Source organism: Aotus nancymaae, unplaced genomic scaffold (genome assembly GCF_030222135.1).
Source record: "Aotus nancymaae isolate 86718 unplaced genomic scaffold, 86718_ANA_hifiasm-v0.15.2.pri h1tg000036l, whole genome shotgun sequence".
NCBI classification, from domain to species: Eukaryota; Metazoa; Chordata; class Mammalia; order Primates; family Aotidae; genus Aotus; species Aotus nancymaae.
This window is the reverse complement of record NW_026988450.1, coordinates 54,598,557-54,614,182: the sequence shown is the minus strand read 5'-3', so window position 1 is coordinate 54,614,182 and position 15,626 is coordinate 54,598,557. Positions and strand designations below refer to the sequence as shown.

The 15,626-nt window shown below is 37.4% G+C and overlaps 1 protein-coding gene across 1 annotated transcript in view; it reads right to left on the bottom strand.

The window, feature by feature from the left end:
• Nucleotides 1-317: 317 nt before the first annotated feature.
• The window catches only part of ZFPM2 (zinc finger protein, FOG family member 2), a 469,074-nt gene continuing 453,765 nt past the window's right edge, over nucleotides 318-15,626 (bottom strand). The window contains exons 6-8 of the mRNA XM_021675646.2: nucleotides 9,938-10,144; nucleotides 5,873-6,097; nucleotides 318-3,822 (exon numbers count right to left, since the gene is read on the bottom strand). Of these exons, the coding sequence (XP_021531321.2) occupies nucleotides 1,331-3,822; nucleotides 5,873-6,097; nucleotides 9,938-10,144 (2,924 nt within the window). The 3' untranslated portion in view covers nucleotides 318-1,330. The remainder of the gene's footprint in view (nucleotides 3,823-5,872; nucleotides 6,098-9,937; nucleotides 10,145-15,626) is intronic.

The window sequence follows — 15,626 nt, the reverse complement described above, 5'->3', positions numbered from 1 at the left end:
AACTTGTAAGTTTTGTAGACACACATGAAATTGTGCTTTATCTGTGCTGCAGTGATGGTGGGGAAAGGCAGACAGAGATTCTGCTAATTATACATAGTTGTAATGAAGAACTTTTCTAGTTTCATGGCCTGGAGTCTCTAGTTCATTTTAATAGAGCAAGTTATATTAATTAGGTGTATGTAAAGGACAATGTTTCTCTTTACTGACTTGTCATTCTGTTAATACAGCTACTCAGTGCCATTTTGAAACTATTCTCATCACAAAGAATGGATTTAGGGTTTCTCTTCTATTTTAAAGGGAAAAAAAGTATGCCAAACTTCTCCAACAATCTGGAATTTTATTCCATCCATATACATGCATAGTAACAACATTTGTTGAGAAATTATTTCTATCAGAAGTAGAACATTATCTTTGTGATCACCAGGTGCAGTATTGCTACTCTTATATTTAAATAGATCTTATATATGAATTAAATTCATACTTGCAGCATTGAGTTTAGGGTTTCGATTTAGACTGTGCCTTTCAAAAGATAAAACTGATTAATACTACCTCATTACTTACAATACTGCTTCCAGTAATTTTGTTCATTCTTTATAAAGTATTGCATTTAACAGCAAAGGTTTAAAAATTGAGACAGAGCTGCATCAGCGAAAGAAAATACAAGTACTATACAAGAAAAAAATTGCCATCTTCATTTAACATACAGGTTTAGGATTAAGAAAATGGACAGAAACATACAGCTACATACAAATGCAAAGCCTAGTGACTAAGAGACTGTATCTGCTAAAATATAAAGTGCAAACGGAGCCTGATTATCCAAGAATTGAAATCTTAAGGCGAACTTATATCATGTGTATTTAGAACATCTTTGCAAGTTATATTTTAGCGTATACATATATCTGCAACAGCATATAAGAAAAAATCAAGATACACAAGTGCTTTTGAAGCTATTTCTAAAATGCTTTTCTGTATTGTTTGTGACTATTTTCTTTAAAAGCTACTATACAGTGCAAACCATATGTGCTACACAATAACTATACAATAACATTACAAATGACTTTAATATAAAGTTTTTAAATAAAAAATAACATAACCACAGCTATGAATACTGCTGGTAAAATAAATTAATTTTTTTTGAAAATGGCACCAATAATACACTTTACTAATGGACTGTAATGAAATTACACCTTAAGTCTTCAACTGAGCCATAATGAATTATCTCCTGATTGCCCAGATGTAATTCAAACAGCTTATTTTTTCTTTTTCTGGACTGGTTAGAACAACATACTAAACACTGATACCAAAGGTGACTGATGTTTATTTAGTTAGTTCATTTGACATGTTCCGCTGCATGTGATGAGCAATAAAACTTCTTGTGAGTTATAAAGTTTGAAAGGTTGTTGAACTGGATATCACACAGCCGGCAATATTTCCCACTGGTTGGAGCCTGGGCGGAACCATTCACACCTTTTGCTATACTAGACAACTGTTCCTCTGCTGAGGGAATTCCTGGTGAGACATTCTCATTGGCAGCTAATGGGTTCTCAGAGATCCATGAAGGAGATTTGTGGCCCTCTTCATGCTGAGGATTCTGAGAAATGTTCTCTTGCTGTGGGTTGGCAGTGGGTCTCTCATCTTGTTTCAGTCCACCATTCACTATTACCATTCCTCTATTTTTGGGCAACAATGGCAGAGAATCTTTCTTCAGCGCAGCACACCCATTTGAGGAAGCCTGGCCTTTAGGAGATTCATTTTCCGCATTTGTGCTTTGCTCAATGTCAGTGTTATGGATGACAAGAGAGCCAGAAATGTAATCACTTGGCTTTATTCCATAATATGGAGAAAGCTGGTCGGCTCCCTTTGCTTTCTTTATTGCTCCAGGGTAAAGGCATTGTGGAAGAAACAAATGTCTGTTTTCTTCTTTTGTAGCAATGAGCTGAGCGGCTTCGCTAAAGACCTTCAGGCCTTGCAGCGTTGCTAAGTGGGATGAAAATAAGTTTCCATTGGGGGAAGGCTGCTTCAGATTCCCATTTTTCTCACATTTTATTATGCTTCTTTCATAGCTGACATCAGGGCTGTTTCGTTCACTTTCTGGATTTGGAAACACTTTGCCGTCCAGTTGACCCAGGTCATTCCGCTGATGTGCAGTAACTGGGCAGAAATTCTGCTTGTGGGCCAGATAGTTTTCTACCTTATTGAAACTGATCTTGCACACAGTGCACTCGTGATAGTCCAGCAGCCTTTTGGGAGACGTGGTCGTCCGCTCAGACTGAGATAAACACTTTTTGCTAAGATCTATGGGTACGTCCATCTCTAGGCAGGAAACACTGGAATGAGTAGTGTCACATTTGGAAACTGGAACACACTTGTTGATCGTCAGAGAAGTTTCCAAGTGCTTAGAGACAATTCCTGGAAAGATATCACATCTTGGGTGGTAGCACTCTCCTAGCCCTTCTGTGGGTTCTTGAGTGGAGGTACAAGGATTATTGAGGTTGGCTACATCAAGAAATCTCTGCTGAACCAGTGGAGGCCTTTGTTCCTGCTCAGGTAGGCACATCTCATACATCTTTCTGCGCTTGCGTGTGCGCATGGTTCTTTGCATGGCAGGCACTTTGCTGGAAGCAGACCTCTTTAGTGGAGGGTCGTGGCGTGTAGCACAGTAATACTGTTTGTGGACCATGTACGTCTCGTGCCGGCTGAAGGTAATGTTGCAAGCTTCACAGGTAGTCTTATTTGGGTCACTTTCCCCATCCACTAAGGGGACACTGGGATTTTTCACATCAACAGGCTTTCCATTAATTTTGTCATCACTGCTACTAGAAGTAGAGAGCTTCTTAGTTTGAGTGGAAAAGTCCTTGTCATGGCCCTTCCCATTTGGCCCAATTAAATCTAAGACAGTGGAAGAATTGATGCAAGATGTTTGTAGAAGTGGATTCTCAGGATCAGTAGAATGAGCAGCTGGGTTGAGAAGGTTTATGGAGGTTTGGCCAGTGTTGGGACTCAAAGCTTCAGGCATCTTTTCTGACACACTAGGGAACTCTGGGGACTTGGCCATCTGCTGCCATCGGCTGCTGCAGTAATGCTTTTTGTGCACTAGATAATTATCCAAATTATTGAATGTTATGTTACACTCAAAACAAGTAGCTCCCTTGGGCATCAAGGGGCTGTAAATGACAGGGGGGTAGCTACTACTGCCATGCCTCAGTCGCTGATGCACAAGTTCAGACATCTTTGCTAAGATCTCTGAAGCTTGAGGGACCATGGTGATATCTTGGGGGAAAGAAAACTGAGATAGGAAAGGGCCCACAGGGAAAGAAGGACCAATATTAGGCTGAACTGGAGATGAGGCAAGTCTTGGGCTAGAGGGCTCAGATTTTATTTTTGTGTAAGAAAAGCTTTGTTTATTTGTTGTAGGCTGTATCTCTGGTCTCTGGTTTGTGAGAAAGAGCTGAGTCTTTTTCTCACACTTGTCCAGCTCTGTGTCAGAGCTTGCATCTTTAGTTTGCATGGCCTTTTGGCTCTGGGGAAGTTCGCTTCTGGTCAACAAGTCTGTGGCTGGCTGTAAGCTGTCTTCGGTTCCACTTGGAGAGTGTTCCATGTCACTTTCTCTGGGAAGTTTGCCACTAGGGACGTGGAGCTCCTGGTGCTGCAATAACTCCCTCTGAGTCTGGAAGCCGAAATGGCAGTGATTACATCGGAAGGCAGCTTGAGTGAGATGGGAGAACAGGTGTTGGTGAAAGTTGATCACAGAATCAGCAGTGTAGCTACAGACGGTGCATTTTAGACTAGCCCCAGGGGGCAGGAATTCTTCAATTTTCACTCCTAGAGAGACAAACAAAATAAGAACAATGAAACGTGTGTTGGTTTTTGAATGATAGGGACCTTAACTAAGGACCTAATGTTTGCAACACAATAGGAGCAAAATCTTTCAGAATCTCATTCGTGATATTAACTGTTTTCTTGTGACATCTCTTACTGTGTGTGATAAAAGTAATAACACTTTATAGTTTTCAAAGTACTTTCATGAATATCATGGCATCAACGTGGAATAAGTGTCACTCTCTCCATTTTACAGATGAGAAAACACACTGAAGGAGGCTAAGAAATTGATTATGGTAATGAAGCTATTAAGTGATGAAGCTGTGCCTAAGCCTTGGATTTTATAATTATTAATCCAATAACCTTCTTACTATAACATTAGGGTCTACATTAGAAAGAAGTGAGCATTCATTAGGGTTGTTATTGAAAACCAATGCAAATCAAATAACTCTCAATACAGTACATATAGGTTCTATTCTAAAGACGCCAAATAGAAACTATTTTGTTAAGTAATAACTTCCTAATTTATATTTAATATAAATTTAAAATGTTATGCATTAGTTTTACTAAATATAGTTTATCTATCCAGGGCTGATATTTAGCGGGTAGACTAATATAGTCTGCCAGTACACTAATATAGTCAGTCACTTCAGATTGGCATCCATGCTGATTGATCACTGCCTATTTCTAGTCCATGATTAAATATTTTGAATATCACCATTGACTGTGTTGGGTAAGCATCACTAAGGTTGACTCTAGCTCCCATTGGTCAGCATATGGTAAAATCAGGCTGTTTGTACTCTGTACTAAAATAAGAACTGCCTTTTATATTTATAAGCCAACAACATGGCAGAGGTACCTAGTCCTGTAGTCATAAAAGGGGCTTCCTATTCTTGTCTCCTTTTTCCTTAATTAATCCAATACTTATTTTTCCATTTAGCTGAAAGGGGCCCTGTATTCTGTTCTATTTGTTTTGTATATGACTTTACTCACCATCTGAGATAACCAATCTACAATAAAGATTCCCCTGCTTTATCATCTACATGAAGATGATAGCTCATTTGTAGGGTGAGGAAAGAGGATGAGTACTTTTACAAAAAGGTTCAAAGACAGAAGCTTGTACTAGAGCACTGCAGGTTAGAGCAGTATTTTAAAACTCAACATGTATTTCTATTTTAAAATTATCTAATCCAGGCAAAGACAGCTAAGAAAGTCACCCAGTGGTGTCCTACAAGGTTCATATTACAGGTGCTAAAGAAAGAATTATTATTCTCAGTCCCTAGTTTGTCCCATGCAAGAATGTACCTAAAATTATTTAAAGTTAATAGAATTCTGTACATTTGATTAAATTCATTTTTTAAAATATAATTAGAACGCTATGAAATGAAACTAAAAATAACTGGCACACAATTCCAAATTAAATGGGAATAGTTGCCACCTTGGTATTCAGAGAGGGCCTTAAAAAGCTTATTATTTGTTTTACAGCCTATTATTTTTTCTTAAGGAATTTTAAAACATAGTACTAAAAGTAGCTTTATGTCATAAAAGCCAGCTAAGCTGTTTTGATGCATATTTTGGAAGTCAAGAATATTTTACAGATGCATATTTAAAAGTAAACATCTCTGAAGTATAATTTTAATTGGATCTATCAATATGGTAGCTTTATTTCAATTCAGCAAACACTTATATTACGTACTTCTTATTTCTTCCCTACCATATAGGAAACACTATGGTCAGTTTCCAAAGATTGTTTGACACTAAAGCAATACATGACAATTGAGACTTTCTTTTGAAAATAATGTGCTTTCTAAAACCACAGTCCTATGATCAGAGCACTGAATTTGTCAGAAAATAATTCAGACCCAAGTCCTTTGAGTAAAATATGCTGAGTGTAAGTGGCATAAGATCACACTGGTTGGCCCAGAAAGTTCAATTTTGATGTTATAGATAGATACAGATAGACAGATATAGATGTACATATGTAATGCATGTATATATTTATAAAAATAATAGAGTCTTCTGGAACAACAGAAGAAACAAAAGGGGCATTTACCACTGTGTGAATTCAGGTGCATTTCTAGAGCTCGAGCATTTGAAAAGCTCTTGGTGCATTGCGGGAAGGGGCACAGGCTGGAAATCTGATGGGCACTGTCTTCATTTTCCTCTGACACTGGAGCAGCTTCTCTTTGCCTCCCACTGCAGTAGTACATCAAATGGGCTTGCAGATTCCGCTCACTCCGATACCAGATGCCACAGGACTTGCAAGGGAATATATCCTCTGCAGGTAAAAACACAGAGACACATTTGCTGCTATCCATTTGAAACCAAATGTGAGTAAAACAGCATTTAGTTCAATTTTTCTCAGACTCTGCTCTCAGGTTCTGAATTGGGCAATCAGACAGTGATGGGTACAGTCTTTGGTGTTGTCCTACAGCATAGGACTTGGCTTTTAGAGAAATGTTATAGTCTGTAATTTAACTTCCCACAGACTCTAGAAAGAGAGACTCCAACATTAAAACACAAGATATTTATTTTATTTTTTGAGACAGATTCTCACTCTGTCACCCAGGCTGCAGTGCAGTGGAGTGGTCTCAGCTCACTGCAACCTCCACCTCCTGGGTTCAAGCAGTTCTCCTGCCTCAGTCTCCCAAGTAGCTGGGATTACAGGTGAGCACCGCCATACCTGGCTAATTTTTGCATTTTCTTTTTTTTTTTTGAGACGGAGTTTCACTCTTGTTACCCGGGCTGGAGTGCAATGGCGCGATCTCGGCTCACCGCAACCTCTGCCTCCTGGGTTCAGGCAATTCTCCTGCCTCAGCCTCCTGAGTAGCTGGGATTACAGGCATGCACCACCATGCCCAGCTAAGTTTTTGTATTTTTAGTAGAGACGGGGTTTCACCATGTTGACAAGGATGGTCTCGATCTCTTGACCTCGTGATCCACCCGCCTCGGCCTCCCAGTTTTTGCATTTTTAGTAGAGACAGGGTTTCTCAATGTTGGCCAGGCTGGTCTCAAACTCCTTACCACAAGTGATCTGCCCTCACTGACCTCCCAAAGTGCTGGGATTACAGGTGAGAGCCACTGTGCCTAGCCTAAGATATTGATTTTAAATTGTATTTAGAGTTAGAAGAAAATATACATTTATAGTGATGTAAATTAACTTATCTGATGATTAAAAGGTAAGGATGTAATGGCTGAACTAATATTAGCCTTGATGCTATCCCCTGATGCCATTTTTTTTTTAACACAGTAATTACGGAGTGGCTACTAAGTGCCCAACTCTGTGTTGGGCTAGATATAAAACAAAATGAAGGATGAAACAGCTGGCCTTAGGATTCTTACAGTCTCCTTGAACATGTGGTCAGCTAATTAAATTACAGCCTAATTACTGTTCCGATTGAGGTGTCTGAGGAATGCCCCAGAGCCTGGAAAAGAGGCTGATGACAGGAGTGGAGGGAGGAGGAGATTAGAGATGGGTTAGAGGAAAGATGATGATCTCAACCTGAAGTTAGGTGTGAAAGATAAAATTAAGCTAGTTAGGTGGAGAAGAGGGGTGGGGTCATCCTGATCAAGGTAACGGCCCAGGGAAAGCCACAGCAGCCTGAGAGAAGGGCTGGGAAACCGAGAGGCTGTTCTGTACTGTTGAGGCAAGGAGCATGATAGGGGTGGGAGAGAAGGGGCTGTAGGAGGCAGGGATAGTGTGTGAAAGAACTGCACACTCTCAACGAGTTTTAGAGTTTGTCTTAATGATTATGAAGCATCACTGAATCATTTTAAGCAAGACACTGAAATAATCAGATATTATGGAATCATAGCAGTGGAGTCTAGGTTTGAAGGTACTGAATTTAGAAGAATGACTTTTGACTGGTGGGAGGCAACTGCAGTACTCTAAGTGAAACACAGTGGGGTCTGAACTGCAGCTGATACGGTACCATATTTATCAAGTCATGCTATGATGTATCATTTTCATGTGTTCGCTCATGGTAAATTTCTCCATGTGTGTTTTTTGCCCCTTCATCCATTTATAAGTGAAAAAACTGGGGTGAGGTAACTTGCCTATCCATGGTCACAACAGTGGTTGAAATGAGATTGGAATCTGGTCTTAATCACTCTTCCATAATCCCTCCATGGCAAGGGTGGCAGAGAGTAAGAATTATGCTGACACAGTAGAACTGACTAGAAGTCATGAAAAATGCTTGGTGATTAGATTCTAGAATGGATAAATAGGGCTCTGTTTTGTTCCCAAGCTTCTGTGTCAGTAATGGGGGTTTCACATCTACACAGGGAACAGAAGATGGAGAGCTGATGTCCTCAGGCTAGGGCATGTACAGGGTGACCAAATCTGACCTTGTATGGTGCAAACCCAGCACTTTCTCAACTTAGAGAAAGGGGTCACCATCCACACGGATGCCAGATAAAAACGTACAGTAGGACTAAGCCAGGCAAACTGTGGCACATGTTCATGTTAGACATGTGGAATCTAATATTTCTGTAATAAATACAGAAGAATATGGGATAAGTGGCAACATAGGCCTAAAACGCTGCAGAAATGGCTGAACTTATAATTTGTGAACTGTTATTTATGCTTGTTGATAGGGTCCCTGGTAGTAAAGGAGATGGCTCAGGGAGATTGCATGAAAGGCGATAAGGAGAATAACTAATGATCAAATTCTAGTGAAAGGGAAGTAAGGATAGCAAGTATAATATAAAGTTTCAAATTAACATTTAATTATTTTAAAATTATGTACTAATGTGTATTATTTAACCCCTGCCTCCCAAGTTCATTTCATTTACACTATTCATGAGGCTACACAGTTTAGTAAAGTGTCCATTTAAGCAGGATGAATTTAACTCACTAATTTCAGAATGAAAGCAAAAGCTCTCTGCATCTATGCTGAATTATTTGAAATAAATAGTTGTCTTGCTATAGAAAGCAAACAGAGTACACTCTCCACGATAATTAGAATTAACATCCATACATTGGAGCTTCTCAATAACATCAGATACTCCTAGAGTCTTTGGTAATAAAATCCTTTTACCTCAAATTCAGGTTGGTTCCATGTTACTTCAAGTTCCTCACTATCAGAATCAAAGTAAAGATCCAAGAAAGAAAATAAGCACATTTACCTTAAGGAAATCCAATAATACTAGCTTAGATGGGAAGTACTATATCCATTGATTGAATGCACAGTAATTTCAGAATCATTTGATAATTTCTTTAAAGGATGATATTACAGCAATAATCTAATTATAGTTGAATATTTTATATTTTAATACAAAGACATCATTGCATTTTTAGATTTCTCTTCTGCCTCATTCAGAGCCTCAGAGATTTTAAAGTATATTTTTGACTAGATGCAATTTTTTGCTTACCTGCAACTTCAGAATCTATTTTCCTTCTAAGATGTGTCTGCTACTAATGTTTTCTCACAGAGCTAGATAAAAGCAGATCTGTCTAGAACACAGATTTTGCGACCCCAGACCACTGATTTTCTATCATATGAAGTATCATTCTGTGACACAAGAATACAAAGTAAGTTCAATTTCTTTTTTACAAAATAAAACCACAAAGGTAAATTTGCCAGGGCCTACTTAAAAATTCTCCATATAAAAAGTATTCTAAGTTTATAATGCATTTCTTTTACCATTTTGCATTAGCAGATATCTTGATTTATCCAGGATACACTTCCTTTTCATTAGTATATATAATCAAACTTTGATTTTGTATTCTGTTTCTTTTTTCAAGTTTTTAACTCTATGGCCCTTAAAGAATACAAAAATTTTTCTACTATAGAAGCATTAATGAAAGGTGCTCACCTTCTCACAGCTAAGTACCCTTGAATATTCAACTCATGTAAGAATATCAGGAGGGTGTGTGTGTGTGTGACATTCAGGAATCTGATTGATTTGAAATGGCTGTAGTTAAGGATCTTTCTATACTCCAGGAGAAGTGACCACACACACACACACACACACACACACACACACGATGATAAAGTGAAACCACAGCACTAAAGGAAAAGGTCTGTTTCTAGTTGGTTGTCAGTAGACATTTTCTTTTCTCCCATAAATTCCCATCACCTCTATAAAGCTGGGCTACACAGCACCGAGCACTTACTATTGACAATAGCTGTGGGCAAAATAGAAGCCATGGCAGCTTGCTGAGGAAGCAGCTGAATTGAGTCCAGCAGGCGTGCAGGGTACATCCCTTCTGTGAGAGTCATCTGACTGACAGCTTGTAGCCTTGAGTCAAAATCCACCACAAAGGCAATTAGCTCTTCACCCTCAGAGATGGCCTTCGTAGTTGTACACCAAAGCTGACCCCCTATTAAGAAGAAAAAAGAAAAAGATAAAATTGACATAGGATGCTTAAGTCTGTTGTACACTAGATTGATGTCCATAGCTGCTTCTCATGTTTTTCGCACCAGTTTCTACTGGAGTGAAGTGTTTGATCAAGGCAAGGCCACAGCTGTGCTCCTCTTGCCTCCTGTGTGGAAAATTGTACTCCCTGCATTAAATGAACTGTTTAGTGACCAGAAGTAGGAGTAGACTAAGAATAAAGTACAGTATTAACATAATTCGTAGAAATTTTTTCAATTGTTTGCTTTCTGGGGCTTGCCTAAATCAGTAACCACACGATTACATTGGCATCATACCTAAAAACCAGCATGGTAGGGGCCCAACTGCTGAAATTTATTTCATGTGAGCCTTTGAAGTTATTCTTTATTTTATTAAAGTAAGAAGTTATTTATCTCTCTCCTTTTTCTCTCCCCCAAATACTTCCATCATATCAATACTAGATGCCAAAACTACAGAACAAGTAAAAAAAAGTCCTAAAATCTAGAAAATTAAAATGAAATTCAGGTGGTTTTACTCTATGTCTGCTGCCATTTTTTTTTTTTGCTGAATGATCTTTACTTATATAATATTCCATATAATGTAGCTTCTTTATCTTCATTTACCCTTATTGAACTTCCTGAAATGAAGATATGCCAAAAATCCTTTCAAAAAGGCTTATTTAAATAAAGATTTGTTTAAATGAAAAGAAATGTCTCTTCAAACACTAAGATATACTCTGGTACTGCACTTCAGTGATCACATGTGGTGCATTAAAAAGAAAAATTAACTATGCAAGTACATCTTCTAATGTATTGGAATGTGATAGTGAATGCTCATTTATTTAACATGTTTAGACAGGCAAAGCACTTATATTTTGTTATCTACACTCTCAGGCCTAGATATGTATCCTATACAGTTATGCCTGAAATAATGTAGCATACTTGATATATTATAAAGCTCTTTTTTTAATTGTGTATATATTGGAAGGCTATGTATTGCACTCATTAAGCAGGCAAAAATTGTACCCATTTTGATAAGTCATATTGCTCTGTTTATGTTTCAACATAACTGTCTTTTCAACTGCACTTCATTTTTTCCACCCTTTGAGCTCATGGATTTTAAACAACTTGTGGTAAAAAATCTGGTGGAAAAGATAACAACAGCATGTGATATGGCAGAGTGACACGGAAGAATCAGAACATTGTTTTAAAGAAACCTTGGGCAATTAATTAAACCAGCTGATTAAGTTTTAAAGGTAAGGAAACAAAATACCATCTGTGACAGTATATGTTTGTTAAAAAATGAAGCTAAGACTACAGACCCCAAATTTGTGTGAAAGTTTGAAAGTAACAAACAAATATACTAAAATGCCAGAAAACAACTTTTTTTTTTCACTTTGACACAAATGTATCTGAAAGCATTCAAGTTTACCACAGTTGAATAAAATAGATTCAATTTGCTTTGATTGACTTATTTTCAAATAATAGAAGCTAAATTGTATCACAGTGAAATCAGAGGAGCGGTGAAAGTGTGAGTGGTGGTATTTCTGATGTTCTTCCCCCTAGAAGGCTTCTGTGATTAGCTTCTATGCCTTCTCTGATGGGCATAGGGATCCAAACTACTTGCAACTGTAGACAAGGTAATCATTTAATCATTTGCACCTTATCTTTCCTCTGAACTACAGTTTATTGAGGCTGTGTAATAGAGAGATATGGGAGACACAGCAAGAAACCACAATTCAGGTTTGGTTCATATGATCTCTTGGAGTCACTAGATTTCAGTCAGTCATTAACTTTACATTATTGGTAAGTCCAGCTATGTGTACCTTTCATAAAAGTTAAGGGAAGAGTTGGACTCAGGTGCCCAAGAGAAATTGAGGTTTTAGAGAAGACGCCCAGCCACAAATAATCTTTATCACTGCAGTAAGCTATGCAGTAGGACGACTCCGAGTGTTTATGATCAAATTTTGAACCAAAAGATTTATAAATAAAATTAAATTTAAAAATACTAACTTCAAATAAAAGTGAACAAAAATTCATTTGTATGCTTCATTAAATGACCTGGCAGTTGTAATATATATTATTTGTGTTTTCAGAAGTACCCAATAATGTTTTAAATTTTATAATCTTTATCACTTTATTTCACTTGATGGTTTAGTCAGAACATATCATTCCAAAAGGCTAAATAAGACTGAAAATGTACTGTTGGACTTAAGAGGAAGTCAGTTAATTTTGGATTTAGTCTTTCAAATCATTCACTAATCAGCTATTCATTGAAATCTCTGCTGTGTGCTAGGCTGGGCGCTATGGCTTCCCAGGTAGTTCCACAATTAGAATACACACATATATGCAAATATATTACAATGTCACATTAAGGGTATCATCCCCTAATGCTAAAGAAAATGTGAGAGGAGTGAGTAACTGACACTTCTTGGATAAGTTAGGCAAGCTATCCAAGGTGATGTTTTTATGAAGAACTAAAATAAAGGTAAAATACCAAAAGCATGTGTAGGCAGGACCATAAATGAGCATGTGTGAAGGTTTAGAATTATAGAAAAGTTACCCCAGCAAGTAGTTGGGACTACAGGCATGACCGCCACTCTGGGCTAAAATTTTTTAAAATTAATTATTTTTGTAGAGATGGAGTCTCACTATGTTTTCCAGGCTTGCCTAGAACTCCTGGGCTCAAGCAATCCTCTCACCTTGGCCTCCCAAAGTGCTAGGATTGCAGGTGTGAGCCATGGTGTCCAGCCAGGAGTACTTTCTTTGGGCCTCATAAATGGTGTATGTAATTAATCTATTTTAATCCTGTCAATTACTCTATGAAGTAGGTAATATTTCCCTCACTTTAGACTTGAGAAAACTAAAGCTTAGAGAGGATAACTAAGTTTCTCAAAGCTGTACACAGGGTCAGTGACAGAATTGTGACCTACACTTTTGTCCGTCCAACTGCAAAGTCCAAGTGTGCAAGTGTGTGTGTTGTGTGTATGTGTATATATATGCGCATGCATAGACATAATGGATTCTGTTTTGAAAATGTAAAGTGTGGGGTACCTGACAGACTTCTGGTGAATTTAGGAAGAAAATGGAACTTAGAGAAGACATACAAGCAGAAGAAGAAAAATATATGTATTTTGGAAGTGATCACCACATTCTAATTGACCGTGGATGCTCTCTGAATTCATGTGGTAACCCAGAGAGAGTATGGAGTGAAAAGAGGCTTACCAAAGAAACGGGGTATCTCAACATTTTGGATGTGCACAGAGAATATGAGATCATTAAAATGTACCAAGAGCTTACATTTGAAAAAGCTAGAGGGAAATCCAAGAGAACGGCACCACAAAAATCAAGGGTTGGATTTTTTAAAAAAACTGTTTGGCTTAGTTTTTAGATGGTGAATCTAGAACAAACTTGAGGGGGTCATTTATAGAAGTGATTACCGAGATATTGTAATATAACTTCAAATACTGGTGCTAATAAAATTTTCAGTGTAATCACTCTTGGGGGATGTTTGGGCAATGGAACCAGACTTCTGGTGCAAATCTTGGCTCTGCCACTTATTATGTGTGTGACTTAGGTAGAATGCTTAGGTGACAAGTTCTATCAGTTTCATCATTCCTGAAAATGTGGAAGATGATAAATTGTACTGAACTCATGATGTCATTATGAGGATTAAATGAGCTAATATGTGTAAAAGCTTAAGAACAGCACCTGACATATAATCATATAATAAATAACATATAATAAATGTTTATATAATTGTTAGCCATTATAGTTTTGGTTTTGCCCGCTTGGGATTATTATTATTCTCATTTGTTACTGCCCTCCTAAATCCAAGAGGAAAGAAATCTCATCAGAAAGAAAAGGCACACCTATGAATTCAATGAGCAGATCTGTCTACACTTCACTGAAGGCAGTTAACTCATTTTAGAAAAGAAGGAATAAAGTTGTTGCATTTGTTTGTGGATCAGTTAGAAATAGAAATCGTTTCTAGCTATCTATGTGGATCTGAAGGAGCAGGAGAACCAGTTTCATACTTTACTATTTCAGGGCTGAGATAAATATAGCCCACTTTAATTTACAATTGTGTGGAGGTCACTAGTATATATGTAAATTAAGAAGCAATCCAAGCACATGAACATGCTAAGTCATGTTGATATCTAGCTATGTTGATATCTTTCTTTTACCAATTGACCGCATGCTTAATATAAACAAGCCATAGGGTCTTACATTTGGTTTTAAAATGAGAGCAATGGTATCAAAAAAAAGAAAAACTAGAAAATTACAAGTGTTTCTAAGGCTGTAGAAAAGTTGGAGCCCTAGTGCACTGTTGCAGGGAATGTAAAATTGTACAAAATGATGAGTTATCCAAAAATTAAGACTAGAATTACCTATGATTTCAGCAATTCTACTTATAGATATATACTCAAAAGAAAGGAAAGCAGAATCTCAAAGACATATTTATTTGAACAGCCATATTCATAGCAGCATTGTTCACAATAGCTAAAACATGGAAGCAACCCAGGGAAGTATCCATTGACAGAGGAATGGATGAGAAAAATGTGATCGACACATACAACTGAGTATTCTGCCTTGTAAAGAAAGGAAATTCTGACATATGCTACAACATGGATGAAGCTTGAGGACACTGTACTAAGTGAAATAAGCCAATCATAAAAAGATAAATATTGTATGATTCCACTTATATGAAGTACTTAGGGTATCCCAAATCACAGAGAGAGACAGAAAGTAGAATGGTGGTTTCCAGGGGCTGGGGATGTGGGGATGAGGATTTAGGCTTAGTGTGAATAAGATGAAGAGTTTAAAGATGGATGGTGGTGATAGTTGCACAACAATGTGAATACTACTGAACTGTTCACTTGAAAATGGCTAAGATACTACATTTTATATGTATTTTATCAGAATTTTGAAAATTGCGGAAAAATGAGGGTACATTTTTTTCACTACCAAACATCCTCTGTGAACCTAGAACAATGGCTTAAAATTTTTTAGCTGCAGCTAAGAATAAGAATATAACTTTTATAAAGTGGCTTCATATGATTTTAGGAAACACCTCCCCCCAAAAAAAGAAAAAGAAAAAACACAAAAAATACAAAATATAAGATATTTTGCCTTCTCAACTTTACTAGCAAAACTATTTAACAAACCCAATTTGAAAGTCAAGTACCTAGTGAGATGAAGTTGCTGCTAAGATGGAGGCCTTTGACAAAATTCAACAGCCCTTTATGCTAAAAACCCACAATAAACTAAGTATTGACGGAATGTATCTCAAAATAATAAAAGCTATTTACTACAAACAGACAGCCAATATCATACTGAATGGTCAAAAACTGGAAGCATTCCCTTTGAAATCTGGCACTAGACAAGGATGCCCTCTCTCATCACTCCTATTCAATATAGTACTGGAAGTTCTAGCCAGAGCAATCAGGCAAGAAAAAGAAATAAAGG